Source organism: Pseudophryne corroboree, chromosome 2 (assembly GCF_028390025.1).
Source record: "Pseudophryne corroboree isolate aPseCor3 chromosome 2, aPseCor3.hap2, whole genome shotgun sequence".
Lineage (NCBI taxonomy): Eukaryota > Metazoa > Chordata > Amphibia > Anura > Myobatrachidae > Pseudophryne > Pseudophryne corroboree.
In genome coordinates this window covers 58,485,269-58,502,618 of record NC_086445.1, presented here as the reverse complement: position 1 = coordinate 58,502,618, position 17,350 = coordinate 58,485,269, and the positions used below count along the sequence as shown (strand labels likewise).

General features: G+C 45.2%; 1 protein-coding gene across 1 annotated transcript in view; it reads left to right on the top strand.

Annotated features, from left to right (window-relative positions):
- DLG2 (discs large MAGUK scaffold protein 2) overlaps positions 1–17,350 on the top strand; it is a 1,975,700-nt gene that overhangs the window by 1,924,232 nt on the left and 34,118 nt on the right. Inside the window, exon 17 of the mRNA XM_063950647.1 lies at positions 16,946–17,045. Coding sequence (XP_063806717.1) covers positions 16,946–17,045 — 100 coding nt within the window. The remainder of the gene's footprint in view (positions 1–16,945; positions 17,046–17,350) is intronic.

The following is a 17,350-nucleotide window of genomic DNA, read 5'->3' as shown; positions in this document are numbered from 1 at the left end:
TGAGTGTGGCCAGTGCCTTGTGGGTGTGGCCAATGTCATGTGGGTGTGGCCAGAGCCCCCTACACTATCAGTCCTACTGTCTTCCTAAATACATAAAAATAGAAAAATTGCAGAATTTGGGGGGAAAAGGAATACCATTTCAATACTTAGATTTATGGCTGACTGTGTGTCCATGCTGCCCTGATGATGGGCCTATTTTCATGTGGAGGCCTGGATATGTAGCTCCATCCACCCCTTTGTTAATCTGACCCTGCCTGAGCCTCAAAACTTTTCCTGCAATCAATGAAATAAAAGGTGTGACCTGTCTTATGATCTTAAGGCCCCCATCCACTAGTCCGATTTGGGAACTTTTCTTCAGATTTCAACGCATCTGACCAAAAAATCTGAAGAAAAGTGTCACATCGGATGGCTCTTCCGATCTGATGTACACTCCCGTGTCAGATATGTCTGAACTACAGATCTTTGTGGCTGCCCCAACTATTTATCTGAATCTGAAGAAATCAGGTGCACATCGGAGTGTTGTTTTTACTTCAGATGTATCTGATCAGATTCATCTGAAGCGTCACTTGACTGGGATCTCCCTGGCCACTCCCACCCACCACAGAATGAGGCAGCAGCAGCATTAGATCAATCGCATGTAGCATGTGTGCATCAGATATATCTCATGCGATCTGGCACATGATAGAGTGCATCAGAGATATCTGAAGTGAATGTAGTGAAAATTTAAGCCAGGGTCCAATTCGATTCCTGGGACACTCCCAGGATAGTTCAAGAGAAATCTGATGCGATCTGCAGTGCAGACAAGTCTGAGTAGTGGATGGGGGCCTTAACATTGAGAGTCTTCACTAAAATGTCTGTCACAACATGGAGTAATGCCTCTGTTGCCTAAATTGGTGTGCCAATACTCTAGCAACGGTACTCTTTGTTATCCCAAAACTACACAAACATTATACTAGTCGTAAGAAGGGGTTAAACATATGATAGAAGCCTACCATGCCGTATACCTAAGCCCCACGTCACTGGGCCCGACCCACAAAGTTGATCATTTACATTTATCCCAATAAAAGAGTAGAATACATAAAAGTGTCTACCTTACAGACTTTCCACATGGAGACCATATCTGTCTCTATATTATGGGGGCAGCCATATTTCTGGCTACTGATCACACTCGCCTCCTATGACCTATGTTTTCATTATGCCCATATTTCTATTAACCATCGCTTTCTTGCTTGTATCACAGATCACCTTTTTTCTCTTTGATTAGGAAATATAAAGGTGATTTAAATACGCTAACTTTTGGGAGTAGATAGGAAAATAACGAGAGTGTGGGGAACAGTGAGAATACGCTTTTCAGTAAACTAAGGGGAAATAATAAGATTTTACTTACCGATAAATCTATTTCTCGGAGTCCGTAGTGGATGCTGGGGTTCCTGAAAGGACCATGGGGAATAGCGGCTCCGCAGGAGACAGGGCACAAAAAGTAAAGCTTTTCCGATCAGGTGGTGTGCACTGGCTCCTCCCCCCATGACCCTCCTCCAGACTCCAGTTAGGTACTGTGCCCGGACGAGCGTACACAATAAGGGAGGATTTTGAATCCCGGGTAAGACTCATACCAGCCACACCAATCACACCGTACAACTTGTGATCTAAACCCAGTTAACAGTATGATAACAGCGGAGCCTCTGAAAGATGGCTTCCTTCAACAATAACCCGAATTAGTTAACAATAACTATGTACAACTTATGCAGATAATCCGCACTTGGGATGGGCGCCCAGCATCCACTACGGACTCCGAGAAATAGATTTATCGGTAAGTAAAATCTTATTTTCTCTATCGTCCTAGTGGATGCTGGGGTTCCTGAAAGGACCATGGGGATTATACCAAAGCTCCCAAACGGGCGGGAGAGTGCGGATGACTCTGCAGCACCGAATGAGAGAACTCCAGGTCCTCCTTAGCCAGAGTATCAAATTTGTAAAATTTTACAAACGTGTTCTCCCCTGACCACGTAGCTGCTCGGCAAAGTTGTAATGCCGAGACCCCTCGGGCAGCCGCCCAAGATGAGCCCACCTTCCTTGTGGAGTGGGCCTTTACAGATTTAGGCTGTGGCAAGCCTGCCACAGAATGTGCAAGTTGGATTGTGCTACAGATCCAACGAGCAATCGTCTGCTTAGACGCAGGAGCACCCATCTTGTTGGGTGCATACAATATAAACAACGAGTCAGATTTTCTGACTCCAGCTGTCCTTGCAATATATATTTTTAATGCTCTGACAACGTCCAGTAACTTGGAGTCCTCCAAGTCACTTGTAGCCGCAGGCACTACAATAGGCTGGTTCAGATGAAATGCTGACACCACCTTAGGGAGAAAATGCGGACGAGTCCGCAGTTCTGCCCTGTCCGAATGGAAAATCAGATATGGGCTTTTGTAAGATAAAGCTGCCAATTCTGACACTCTCCTGGCAGAAGCCAGGGCTAGAAGCATGGTCACTTTCCATGTGAGATATTTCAAATCCACCTTTTTTAGTGGTTCAAACCAATGAGATTTTAGGAAGTCCAAAACCACATTTAGATCCCACGGTGCCACTGGAGGCACCACAGGAGGCTGTATATGCAGCACTCCCTTAACAAAGGTCTGGACTTCAGGGACTGAAGCCAATTCTTTTTGAAAGAAAATCGACAGGGCCGAAATTTGAACCTTAATAGATCCCAATTTGAGACCCATTGACAATCCTGATTGCAGGAAATGTAGGAATCGACCCAGTTGAAATTCCTCCGTCGGAGCACTCCGATCTTCGCACCACGCAACATATTTTCGCCAAATTCGGTGATAATGTTGCACGGTTACTTCCTTCCTTGCTTTAATCAAAGTAGGAATGACTTCTTCCGGCATGCCTCTTTCCTTTAGGATCCGGCGTTCAACCGCCATGCCGTCAAACGCAGCCGCGGTAAGTCTTGAAACAGACAGGGACCCTGCTGAAGCAAGTCCCTCCTTAGAGGTAGAGGCCACGGATCTTCCGTGATCATCTCTTGAAGTTCCGGGTACCAAGTCCTCCTTGGCCAATCCGGAACCACTAGTATCGTTCTTACGCCTCTTTGCCGTATAATTCTCAATACTTTTGGTATGAGAGGCAGAGGAGGAAACACATACACCGACTGGTACACCCAAGGCGTTACCAGCGCGTCCACAGCTATTGCCTGCGGATCTCTTGACCTGGCGCAATACCTGTCCAGTTTTTTGTTGAGGCGAGACGCCATCATGTCCACCATTGGTCTTTCCCAACGGGTTACCAGCATGTGGAAGACTTCTGGATGAAGTCCCCACTCTCCCGGGTGAAGATCGTGTCTGCTGAGGAAGTCTGCTTCCCAGTTGTCCACTCCCGGGATGAACACTGCTGACAGTGCTATCACATGATTCTCTGCCCAGCGAAGAATCCTTGCAGCTTCTGCCATTGCCCTCCTGCTTCTTGTGCCGCCCTGTCTGTTCACATGGGCGACTGCCGTGATGTTGTCCGACTGGATCAATACCGGTTTTCCCTGAAGCAGAGGTTCTGCCTGGTTTAGAGCATTGTATATTGCTCTTAGTTCCAGAATGTTTATGTGAAGAGACGTTTCCAGGCTCGTCCATACTCCCTGGAAGTTTCTTCCTTGTGTGACTGCTCCCCAGCCTCTCAGGCTGGCGTCCGTGGTCACCAGGATCCAATCCTGTATGCCGAATCTGCGGCCCTCCAATAGATGAGCACTCTGCAACCACCACAGAAGAGACACCCTTGTCCTTGGAGACAGGGTTATCCGTAGGTGCATCTGAAGATGCGACCCTGACCATTTGTCCAACAGATCCCTTTGGAAAATTCTTGCGTGGAATCTGCCGAATGGAATCGCTTCGTAAGAAGCCACCATTTTTCCCAGGACTCTTGTGCATTGATGTACAGACACCTTTCCTGGTTTTAGGAGGTTCCTGACAAGCTCGGATAACTCCTTGGCTTTTTCCTCCGGGAGAAAAACCTTTTTCTGAACCGTGTCCAGAATCATCCCTAGGAACAGCAGACGAGTTGTCGGCATTAACTGGGATTTTGGAATATTCAGAATCCACCCGTGCTGTTTTAGCACTTCTTGAGACAGTGCTAATCCCATCTCTAGCTGTTCTCTGGACCTCGCCCTTATTAGGAGATCGTCCAAGTATGGGATAATTAATACGCCTTTTCTTCGAAGAAGAATCATCATCTCGGCCATTACCTTTGTAAAGATCCGAGGTGCCGTGGACAATCCGAACGGCAGCGTCTGAAACTGATAGTGACAGTTTTGTACAACGAACCTGAGGTACCCCTGGTGTGAGGGGTAAATTGGAACGTGGAGATACGCATCCTTGATGTCCAAGGATACCATAAAGTCCCCCTCTTCCAGGTTCGCTATCACTGCTCTGAGTGACTCCATTTTGAACTTGAACTTCTTTATGTACAGGTTCAAGGACTTCAGATTTAGAATAGGCCTTACCGAGCCATCCGGCTTCGGTACCACAAAAAGAGTGGAATAATACCCCTTCCCTTGTTGCAGAAGAGGTACCTTGACTATCACCTGCTGAGAGTACAGCTTGTGAATGGCTTCCAACACCGTCTCCCTTTCGGAGGGGGACGTTGGTAAAGCAGACCTCAGGAAACGGCGAGGTGGATCTGTCTCTAATTCCAACCTGTATCCCTGAGATATTATCTGCAGGATCCAGGGATCTACTTGCGAGTGAGCCCACTGCGCGCTGTAATTTTTGAGACGACCGCCCACCGTCCCCGAGTCCGCTTGAGAAGCCCCAGCGTCATGCTGAGGCTTTTGTAGAAGCCGGGGAGGGCTTCTGATCCTGGGAAGGAGCTGCGTGTTGCTGTCTCTTCCCTCGACCTTTGCCTCGTGGCAAATATGAATAGCCCTTTGCTCTCTTATTTTTAAAGGAACGAAAGGGCTGCGGTTGAAAAGTCGGTGCCTTTTTCTGTTGGGGAGTGACTTGAGGTAGAAAGGTGGATTTCCCGGCTGTAGCCGTGGCCACCAAATCTGATAGACCGACTCCAAATAACTCCTCCCCCTTATACGGCAAAACTTCCATATGCCGTTTTGAATCCGCATCGCCTGTCCACTGTCGCGTCCATAAAGCTCTTCTGGCCGAAATGGACATAGCACTTACCCGTGATGCCAGTGTGCATATATCCCTCTGTGCATCACGCATATAAAGAAATGCATCCTTTATTTGTTCTAACGACAGTAAAATATTGTCCCTGTCCAGGGTATCAATATTTTCAATCAGGGATTCTGACCAAACTACCCCCGCACTGCCCATCCAGGCAGTTGCTACAGCTGGTCGTAGTATAACACCTGCATGTGTGTATATACTTTTTTGGATATTTTCCATCCTCCTATCTGATGGATCTTTAAGTGCGGCCGTCTCAGGAGAGGGTAACGCCACTTGTTTAGATAAGCGTGTTAGCGCCTTGTCCACCCTAGGAGGTGTTTCCCAGCGCTCCCTAACCTCTGGCGGGAAAGGGTATAATGCCAATAATTTCTTTGAAATTATCAGCTTTTTATCAGGGGCAACCCACGCTTCATTACACACGTCATTTAGTTCTTCTGATTCAGGAAAAACTATAGGTAGTTTTTTCATACCCCACATAATACCCTGTTTAGTGGTACCTGTAGTATCAGCTAAATGTAACGCCTCCTTCATTGCCAAAATCATATAACGTGTGGCCCTACTGGAAAATACGGTTGATTCGTCACCGTCACCACTGGAGTCATCGCCTGTGTCTGGGTCTGTGTCGACCGACTGAGGCAAAGGGCGTTTCACAGCCCCTGACGGTGTTTGAGTCGCCTGGACAGGCACTAATTGATTGTCCGGCCGTCTCATGTCGTCAAACGACTGCTTTAGCGTGTTGACACTATCCCGTAGTTCCATAAATAAAGGCATCCATTCTGGTGTCGACCCCCTAGGAGGTGACATCCCCATATTTGGCAATTGCTCCGCCTCCACACCAATATCGTCCTCATACATGTCGACACACACGTACCGACACACAGCAGACACACAGGGAATGCTCCTAATGAAGACAGGACCCACTAGCCCTTTGGGGAGACAGAGGGAGAGTTTGCCAGCACACACCAAAAGCGCTATATATATATATCAGGGATAGCCTTATAATAAGTGCTCCCCTATAGCTGCTTTGTTATATAAAAATATCGCCATAAATTTGCCCCCCCTCTCTGTTTTACCCTGTTTCTGTAGTGCAGTGCAGGGGAGAGACCTGGGAGCCGTCCTGACCAGCGGAGCTGTGAGAGGAAATGGCGCCGTGTGCTGAGGAGATAGGCCCCGCCCCTTTTCCGGCAGGCTCGTCTCCCGCTATTTTGAGAAATCAGGCAGGGGTTAAATATCTCCATATAGCCTCTAGGGCTATATGTGAGGTATTTTTAGCCTTTATAGGTACTCATTTTGCCTCCCAGGGCGCCCCCCTCCCAGCGCCCTGCACCCTCAGTGACTGCCGTGTGAAGTGTGCTGAGAGGAAAATGGCGCACAGCTGCAGTGCTGTGCGCTACCTTTAGAAGACTGCAGGAGTCTTCAGCCGCCGATTCTGGACCTCTTCTGTCTTCAGCATCTGCAAGGGGGCCGGCGGCGCGGCTCCGGTGACCATCCAGGCTGTACCTGTGATCGTCCCTCTGGAGCTTGATGTCCAGTAGCCAAGAAGCCAATCCATCCTGCACGCAGGTGAGTTGACTCCTTCTCCCCTCAGTCCCTCGCTGCAGTGATCCTGTTGCCAGCAGGAATCACTGTAACATAAAAAACCTAGCTAAACTTTCTCTAAGCAGCTCTTTAGGAGAGCCACCTAGATTGCACCCTTCTCGGCCGGGCACAAAAATCTAACTGGAGTCTGGAGGAGGGTCATGGGGGGAGGAGCCAGTGCACACCACCTGATCGGAAAAGCTTTACTTTTTGTGCCCTGTCTCCTGCGGAGCCGCTATTCCCCATGGTCCTTTCAGGAACCCCAGCATCCACTAGGACGATAGAGAAAAGGGTGGTATATAAATGTAAGGTCAATGGAAAGCACATGATTAAATGGTCTGGGAGTTGTCATCTATTACTGACCACATTACAGAGGGTAAGGCACGCCTGGCAGCAGGATCATGATATAAATATCATTTAAAGTGACACATAATATACTGAACCAAAACATAATAGAAAAGGTCAGACTTAGCGATGGCAGTAGCATTGTTCCAACCATGCATCCGTTATCTATTTCATCTGTAAATATGGGGTTGATATACAGTAGCAAACAGTGTAAAAAAGCGGAGAAGTTGCTGATAGCAACCAATCAAATTTGTGGTAATATTTATCAAGTACAATCTTTGATAGATAGATGCTCATTCATTGGTTGCTTTGGGCAACTTCTCTGGTCCACTACGTCACTCTTTTCACTGCCTGATACATCAATCGGGTACATTTTATGTCACTGGTAAAATCATGGAGAATTATACCCCTTTTCCACTGCCTTCAAAACCCCGGGTTTTGCTCAGTGGAAATGGCTCCTTAAAAAAACCCACAACCTGGGTGCGGTTAACCGGGAATCCAGCCTGCGTAGCTTGCAGAGTTGGACACATCTGTCCCAGGACCTGTTTGCCGCATGGTGATTGGTCAACAATTGAACAGTGTCTGTGGACAGCTGTCGTCAGGGAGGTAGAGATTACAGCCTCCCCGTATGTTCCGGTTGTTACCCCAGCCCCACTTCATATGGGGAGGCTATACTCCCTCACGGGTCGGCGCCTCAGTGGAAACGGTAAGTTCCGCTTCTGACCCGGTATGGAACTGTGTTCCAAATCCTGTGTCAGACCCGGGACTTTGGTAGAAAAGGGGTATTAATGAGCATGCATTGAAGCGTTCATAAAAAGTGGCTCTTAGAGAGTGAGGGCATAATTCAAGGTTGATTCCAAGAGCAAACTCTTCCTCTAATGGGCAAAACCATGTGCATTGCAGAGGGAGGGGGGCAGATGTAACGTGCAAGGAGAGTTAGATTTTGGGGTGTTAAATTGTTTCTGTGCAGGGTAAATACTGGCTGCTTTATTTTTACACTGCAATTTAAATTTCAGTTTCGACACACCCCACCCAAATCTAACTCTCTCTGCACATGTTACATCTGCCCCACCTGCACTGCACATGGTTTTGCTCATTAGAGGAAGATTTTAATTTTCAATCAACTTTTAATTAGGCCCTAAATACAATAAAATTAAATATACACGTAATTAAATATGCTATAGCAGTCCTACACTTTCATATTATTACACAATGACTTGTTCAGATCCTTATACTAATGGGTTACCATGATGTTTGGTGCTTGCGGTAACTCAGAACACTGTGATAACTACCGGCTCATTAATATAGTTTTGCAGGATTGCATTAAACATACATCACTTACACAGATACAAATATTCCGTATCGTTAATATAGTTTTGCAGGATTGCATTAAACATACATCACTTACACAGATACAAATATTCCGTATCGTTAATATAGTTTTGCAGGATTGCATTAAACATACATCACTTACTCAGATACAAATATTCCGTATTGTTACTATTCTTTTTTTATTTCTTCAATATTTGTCTGATGTGTAACATTTTGCTAGACCACGCTATCAGTGACAGTAACACAGCATAAAGTATTGTTATTATGTAGGGTGTTATGTAATAGACTATATCAGTGTTATATAATAGATAAAACGGTACTGTTTGTGGAATAACCATGACATTTGGACTCACTGCATTTCCCTCAGAGGGAAATATCTATAAATATCTCCCTCCTTTGCTCTATCTCGCTGTATATATTGTTTACTGGACTGTGTTCTTATTAAAGTGAAACTGTCATCTTCACATAATCACCTCCAGGTCTGTAAATCCACAGACTAACTAAGGGGACATTAACACCATAAGCATCCCTTATAATTATACTACCCCAATTACAGAGCCGTATTTCCTGTTCAGTTGTTAGAAATATGCTGTGCTGCAGCAATGCTGCCCAATACACCAACCGTGCTGCCTGTAGATAGTAGTATATTCACTTTAATTCTATACTTTTATCTTCATTGTATATTTCTTTAATGTATAGCATATCCTTATTATAGGGTGTTATTTAGTGTCTATGATAGTGCTAGTGAGGAAGCATGCAGTACAGTTCCATTGTTTTGCATCTCTTCCCCACAATACTATTAGCTCCTTACAGAGGTCTACTACAAATGTAATGTGGATGGGATTATCTTCGTAAAATAGAAGAAAACACAAGCAGCCGGAGAGGTAGCTAATATAACTACATGGGGTCCCTGAAACTCTCCACAATGTGCCTAGGTATCAGTCACCAAGGCACACCGCAGAGAGAGGGAGAGAGAGATCGGGGTCTATTCATGAAGCAGTGAAAAGTGCGGAGAAGCGAGCCAGTGGAGAAGTTGCCCATGGCAACCAATCAGCATTGAAGTAACATTTGTAATTTGCATACTATAAAATGATACATAACAGCTAATTGGTTGCTATGGGCAACCTCTCCACTGGCTCACTTCTCCACACTTTTCACTGCTACGTGAATAGACCCCTATGTTTGCTATATACATTCCCCTGTGCTATGCACAATTGAGCAAGGGAACTTGGAGAACAATGTCCCTTTAAACAGTGAACTGGGCAAACAAATGAGTTGCGTAGAAATTGATAAAGATATCTAGCCGTTGAATTAAAGTATTGCCGCAACAAATGGCTCGCCCTGAATACAGACACAGCTGTTATGGTAGTGTTAATGATAATGGTGATTTATGGTGACAGATTCACTTTAACAGAATGTATTTGAACATGTATTTTATTTGTATTTACTTAAATCTTAGTTTTTATGTTGCCTACTGTATATTACTGTATCAAAGTGCTGTACCTAGTGTTGCTTTAAGTCCTGAGACACCACTGAGCATAGAATGTCTTATAGTCAGGAATTCTTAATACATTTCTATGAGACATACACCTGGTCCATTACCTACATATATGTCAGGTTTTTTTTTTTAGGTCACTTTTCTGTTGTGTGCACATCTGCCACCATTATGTTACTATCCACCGATACACGCCATTCTCTAGTTTCCATCCTTGCTTTGTGGTCCGTGTCCTGCATCAGCATGTGTTTGGTGTTACTCGGGCATGACCAGCTTTGTGTTGCCACTGACAATTCATATTACTTAACTCCTTCACCCCTGATCTTACGTGTCGGAGTAAGGCATGGTAAGCACTTGGAAACACCGGGGTTCAGTGGCGTAACTAGACATTTTTCTCCCCCAAGCCAAAAAATCCTTCGGCGCCCCCCCCATACCCCCCGTAATTGGCACTAGCAAAGGTAGAAAAATGCGCGCGCCACAGGCGCGCGCCGGCAAAAAGGAGGTGTGGCTTTGTCGAAATGGGCGTGGCTTTGCGTGGAGGGCGTGGCATTGCAGGAAAAGACTACCTTATACCCCAGTTTTGCAACCTGCACGCACAGACGTTTGCCACCACAGGAAAGAAAAATAATCCTGATTCATGCCCCTTACATTATTTGTCATTTTTCCTCCTTATAGTAATGCCCAGTATACATTATTCCACATACTGCAATGGCCCTTAGACATTATTCCACACACAATAATGCACATGACACAATATGCACACACTGTAATGCCCCAGACACATTATGCCACACACCGTAATGCCTGTGACACATTATGACAGGAATCGCAATGCCCGTTATACATTATGCTACACACTGCAATGCCCCTGATACATTATAGCACATACAATGTCTGTGACACAGTATGACACACACCACAATGATCCTGAGACATTATACCACATACCACAATGCCCGTGATATAGTATACAACACACCGTAATGCCTGATACATTATGACACACACCGTAATGCCCATTACACATTAAGTTCTACAGTAAGGCTTCTAATTACTTTTAAATTACCTGCTCGTTGCCAGGGGTTTCATGCTCTTGGTTCCATGCACGGTGCCAGGGGTTTTCATGCTCAGGGTGTCATGCTCGTTGCCAGGGGTTTCATGCACTGGGTGTCATGCTCGATGCTAGGGGGTAGTGCTTGTTGCTAGGGCCATGCTCCCAGTGCCACATATGCCCCCAGTGCCAGATATTCCCCCACAGTGCCAGGTATATGCCCCTAGTGCCAGATATTCCCCCACAGTGCCAGGTACATGCCCCCAGTGCCACATATACCCCCCCCAGTGCCACATATGCCCTCAGTGCCTGCTCCCCCCAGTGCCAAATATTCCCCCACAGTGCCACATATGCCCCCTCAGTGCCTGCTCCCCCCAGTGCCAAATATTCCCCCACAGTGCCAGGTGTATGCCCCCAGTGCCAGATATTCCCCCACAGTGCCAGGTATATGCCTCCAGTGCCAGATCTTCCCCCCACAGTGCCAGGTATATGCCCCCAGTGCCAGATCTGCCCCCACAGTGCCAGGTATATGCCCCCAGTGCCAGATCTGCCCCCACAGTGCCAGGTATATGCCCCCAGTGCCAGATCTGCCCCCACAGTGCCAGGTATATGCCTCCAGTGCCAGATCTTCCCCCCACAGTGCCAGGTATATGCCCCCAGTGCCAGATCTGCCCCCACAGTGCCAGGTATATGCCCCCAGTGCCAGATCTGCCCCCACAGTGCCAGGTATATGCCCCCAGTGCCAGATCTTCCCCCCACAGTGCCAGGTATATGCCCCCAGTGCCAGATCTGCCCCCACAGTGCCAGGTATATGCCCCCAGTGCCAGATCTGCCCCCACAGTGCCAGGTATATGCCCCCAGTGCCAGATCTGCCCCCACAGTGCCAGGTATATGCCCCCAGTGCCAGATCTTCCCCCCACAGTGCCAGGTATATGCCCCCAGTGCCAGATCTGCCCCCCACAGTGCCAGGTATATGCCGCCAGTGCCAGATCTGCCCCCACAGTGCCAGGTATATGCCCCCAGTGCCAGATCTTCCCCCCCACAGTGCCAGATATAAGCCCCCAGTGCCAGATCTGCCCCCCACAGTGCCAGGTATATGCCCCCAGTGCCAGATCTGCCCCCCACAGTGCCAGGTATATGCCCCCAGTGCCAGATCTGCCCCTCACAGTGCCAGGTATATGCCCCAAGTGCCAGATCTTCCCCCCACAGTGCCAGGTATATGCCCCAAGTGCCTGCTTCCCCCCCCCCCCCCCCCCCAATGTGTTGGAGGGACACGGAGCGCATCGCGCGTCTCTCCTGCATCCCTCCTGGCTCTCCCCCCCCCCCCCCACCCCGGCTGGTCTAATAAAGGAAGTGCCGGTTCGTGAGCCAATCAGAGCTCACGAACGGCACTTCCTTAGACCGGCCGGGGGAGAGCCAGGGAGGAACACAGGAGAGACGCGCAATGTGCGTTCCGTGTCCCTCCAACACAGCAGGGAGGGAGAGGAGACCGCAGATTGACATGCGGACGCTCGTCCGCATGTCAATCTGTTCTAAGTCAGTGGCGCCCCCGCAGCCCCTCGCCCCCAAGCCACCGCGAGGACTGCGGGGGCAGTAGTTACGCCACTGCCGGGGTTATCTGCCATGTCTGAGCTGTACTACAGTCGCCACCCAGCCGTGAGATACACATATATTTCAGGTTAGCATTCCAATCCCCATGATAGTACCGTACGTATGGGCACATGGACACTGATACAAATGTATGAAACCTGGGAGGAAAAGACATGTACAGTACAAATCACAGAATTACCTGGTCCATTTTCACACTTCAGTCAGCTTTACTATAGGGAGCAATGGTCCCTATGTTTCACTCAGTGAAAACTCTACCCACCATGTCCTGCAATATACAGGCACTGCTTAGCTATATAAAGGAGATTACTGGGGGAGATATAGGGTTTGGTGGTGGTCACATGACCTACACTGGCATCCCGACATTGAGAATGCCGACAGGGTAATTATTTTACCCCTCCCCTGTCCACTACCCTAACCCTAACTCGCCTGGGGTGGCAACTAGGGCTAAGACTCAGGGGGTGGTGGCTACAGCTAACTCCCCCTCTCTAGTGCCTAACCCCTCCCTTGTCCCCTACTTGTCTGAGGTGGCAACTAGGGCTAACACTCTGGGGGTGGCAGCTAGGGCTAACACTTGAGTGGGGGGAGGAAGGGGCGGTAAACCCTAACCCCACCCCTCCCCTAACAGTGACCCTGGTACTTACCTTCAGTATGTTGGCGGTTGCTGTTCCAGCGTTGGGATTCTGAGTGGTATCGGGATTCCGGCAACGGTCACATGACCGTCGCCATCCCGACTTCCCCTACACAGTATACTTAATTAGAGTGAATGCTAAAGCTTTAAGATCTCCGAAGGATACTCAATATTTGCAGGTATCCCCCGCTGTTTTCGGGGAATATTCTGCAAATATTATTTGAAATATAGGTCCCTATATATAAAATACAAATGGGGATTGAAACGAATGCCCAATCTAATAACATGGGGGGGTCATTCCGAGTTGATCGCTAGCTGCCAATGTTTGCTGCGTAGCGATCATTTAAAAAAAAATGGCAAAACTACACATGCATATGGGGCACACTGCGCACGCATGGGTACAAATAGCATCGTTGTTTTGCACTGCTTCTAGCGACGATTCCATTCGCACAGCCGATCGCAAGGAGATTGACAGGAAGTGGGAGTTTATGGGTGTCAACTGACCGTTTTCTGGGTGTGTTTGGAGAAACGCAGGCGTGTCCAGACGTTTGCAGGGCGGGTGTCTGACGTCAATTCCGGGACCTTTGTCGCTGCAATCATCGCACAGAATAAGTAACTACAGGGCTGGTCTTGCTCTGCACAACATGTGTTTGTACCCGCTCGGCTGCACAGGCGTTCGCACACTTGCAAAGTGAAAAAACACTCCCCCATGGGCGGCGACTATGCGTTTGCACGGCTGCTAAAAGTAGCTAGCGAGCGATCAACTCGGAATGAGGGCCATGGCGATATATGAGCAGCTGTAATGCAATCTATAGCAACTATTGAAAAATCTAAGTATTATGGGGGTAATTCCAAGTTGATCGCAGCAGGATTTTTGTTAGCAATTGGGCAAAACCATGTGCACTGCAGGGGGGCAGATATAACATGTGCAGAAAGAGTTAGATTTGGGTGGGGTGTGTTCAATCTGCAATCTAATTTGCATTGTAAAAATAAAGCAGCCAGTATATTTACCCTGCACGGAAATAAAATAACCCACCCAAATCTAACTCTTTCTGCACATGTTATATCTGCCTCCCCTGCAGTGCACATGGTTTTGCCCAATTGCTAACAGAATTTCTGCTGCGATCAACTCAGAATTACCCCCTATATTTCAGCTGCTGTTTTTGTAGTGTCTGGTTACTATGCGCTACAAGAGCACCCATTAATATGTGTAGCCCGTTAGGTAAATGATACAAGAAACAACTTAAATTCTCCACAAATCCTCGTAAAATTTGATCTAACAGTTTATCACTAATCGACGAAAACCATATATTACAATGAACTTGGGGTGAGAGGATTGCTGTATATTACAATGAATGAACTATATATTTAAAAAAGTTAGCAGTACTGATAATTATCTAATAGTAATTGTTAATCAATAAACAAAACTTAAGAAGAATTGAAAATATATAATGTGGCTAATAATTATTAAAACCATTCAAAGCTTTAATAATTAAAAATGAAATAATAATTATATGTTGAGTTGGGAATCGGTTAAGATACCGCCGCACTGGCGATCACAATGCGTTGAGTTGATTGTTTTATTAGTATTTTCAGTGTTGAGCCCCGATTTTGTATTTAGTCCTATATTTCATACAATCAGAGACGGCAGGCTAATGTCCACTACTAAGAACGTAATGGTGCAGGGCATAAATGTATGCAGAATTTCAGACACAGTAATCGGTTCATCCATACAGGTTCCTTGTACTCAATCATTGCAGCGTTTTTACTGTATCCAAACACATATGCTCTGCAAAGTACTGTCTAACCTGATATATTCCCGTTTTATCCCAGTGTACGGCCCTTTAACCATCACGTTACATATATACAGTACTGTAAATAGGCATCCCTTAGAAAAGTGCAGACCAGACACTGATCAACACCACTTCTGTACTGTAATAAATGAAAACTACGATAAGCTGCGGGCAGTGCTGAATCCTATCACTCCAAGTTCATTGTAACAGATACAGCAATCCTCTCACCCACAGTTTATTGTAATATAGAGCAATCCTCTCACCCATTTTATTGTAATATAGAGCAATCCTCTCACCCACAGTTTATTGTAATATAGAGCAATCCTCTCACCCCCAGATCAGTTTATTGTCAAGATCGACTCATACCTGCACATAGATTGAACGGTAAAGCCACTGATCCCTTGAGACCCAGACTATAGCATCCAAAATGATAATCTAACAGTGCCTTTAATGAAAGTAAATAACTCTCCATTGGTTTGGGATGTCTCCCTACATTGAGAACACCTTCAAATATGAACATTCTCCACTACTTGTTGTGTCTAAATTTAACATTCTGTTATATGAATCACACTTTTAGCTTCTGCTCAAACCCTGATACATTTTTACAAATACCCTATTTAAAATAAGAAATACTATCCCTACACACAGGTGGAATGGTGGAAAAGTCGGTGCATGCCATAAGGTGATCTCAGCGGTGAACGGGCTAATGAGCATCCATAAATCCACTTTATGTTTACATTTTTTTAGTTATTTTTTTAAAGTTCAAATATGCTTGAAATGTAAACGTGGTACAAAACTTCAGTGACAAAGTTAATTATTATTATTATTTATTTTTTTTAACTTTCAAAAATAAAGACGTTTAGCTTGGTAATCCGAATCAGTGAGTAATTTGTGTTGGAAATTAAATCTCAATTTATTTTATGCTGTTTACAAGGTGCAATCTCAATTATTTAAAAAAAAAATTAAAAGGGAAATATGGTGCTGTGTATCAATTTACTTTTTTTTTATTTAGACCAAACTAAATATTTTCTGTTTATTTATTTTCTGGGTTTTTTTTTTTATTAATTACATAGTAAACATTTTTTCTTTAGATAATTTTTTTTAAAGTTCCACTATATAAAATATATAACTATATTTTCTACTAAGTTTTCAAACACTTCAAAGATAATGGCACATGGCTTCTTTATATATATATATATATATATATATATATATATATATATATATATATATATATATATATATATATATATATATATACACATACATACATACATACATACATACACACACAGTATAATATTATTATTATTATTATTTTTTATTATTTTTATTTTTACGTCTACATAAGAGCACATTAATTTTTCTTATAAATAACAAGTCACGGTATAATCTAATTTCTACTCAGCAAGCTGTAAAGGCCAGAAATGCTAACACTGGTGCATTAGCAAATTGGTTACTGACTTGAAAATTCAATGAGACGTGAACGTACTGCAACGCAGCGCTTTAGAGTACAGAAAAATAAATTAAAACCTAAAAATAGACCATATCACAAATAAATAAATAAAACATAAAAGGTACGTGTCAAGGGTGCTGTGTGAAAAATACAACTGTATAAAGTGATGGGTAATGTATTTAAAAAAACAAAAAAAAATTCAAAGTAGCTAGGTTTAAAAGGCATATTAATAAACTGTAATTAAATATTAAATATGATATTTGAAATATTAAAACGATTTTAAAGTATCAACAAAAAATTAATGATAACGCTTGCCAAAAAAGAAAAAAAAATCAAAAAGAAGAAACCGGTGGTTTTAGAATTCATTTCCCAGCCAAGGCTTTGGTCACTGTAGTTCTATCCACATTTACAGACTAGTTTTGTCAGCATGAGTTTGACAAGAATTAGACGCCCCTGTTTTTGCCCCATGCCTTCTCTCCTTCACAGTCATTCAATGACAAGCGTAAAAAGAACCTCATCTTTTCACGAAAGTTCCCCTTCTACAAGAACAAGGAGCAAGGTGAACAGGAGGCAAGTGACCCAGAACGTAAGTAGAGCCTCAGAGGCACTATCATGTGTGGCACTAAAGTTAACGGGTGGTGACAGGCACGACACGTTCCCTCCCTCTCACCCTTTCACACATCTAGGCATACGGTACTGGTAGGCAGGCGAGGCATTGCTACTATGACCGCTGCGTGAGTACACCCTGGATCCACTGGCTGTTCTCCATTCAAAATATTCTTCTGTAAAAATAAAGAAAAGTTAAATGATGCCGCCGTCACCTACTGCGGAGTGGAAGCAGCCTTTGTGTTGGCTGAACCAATATTGACTATGAATAAGTGACATCGCTGA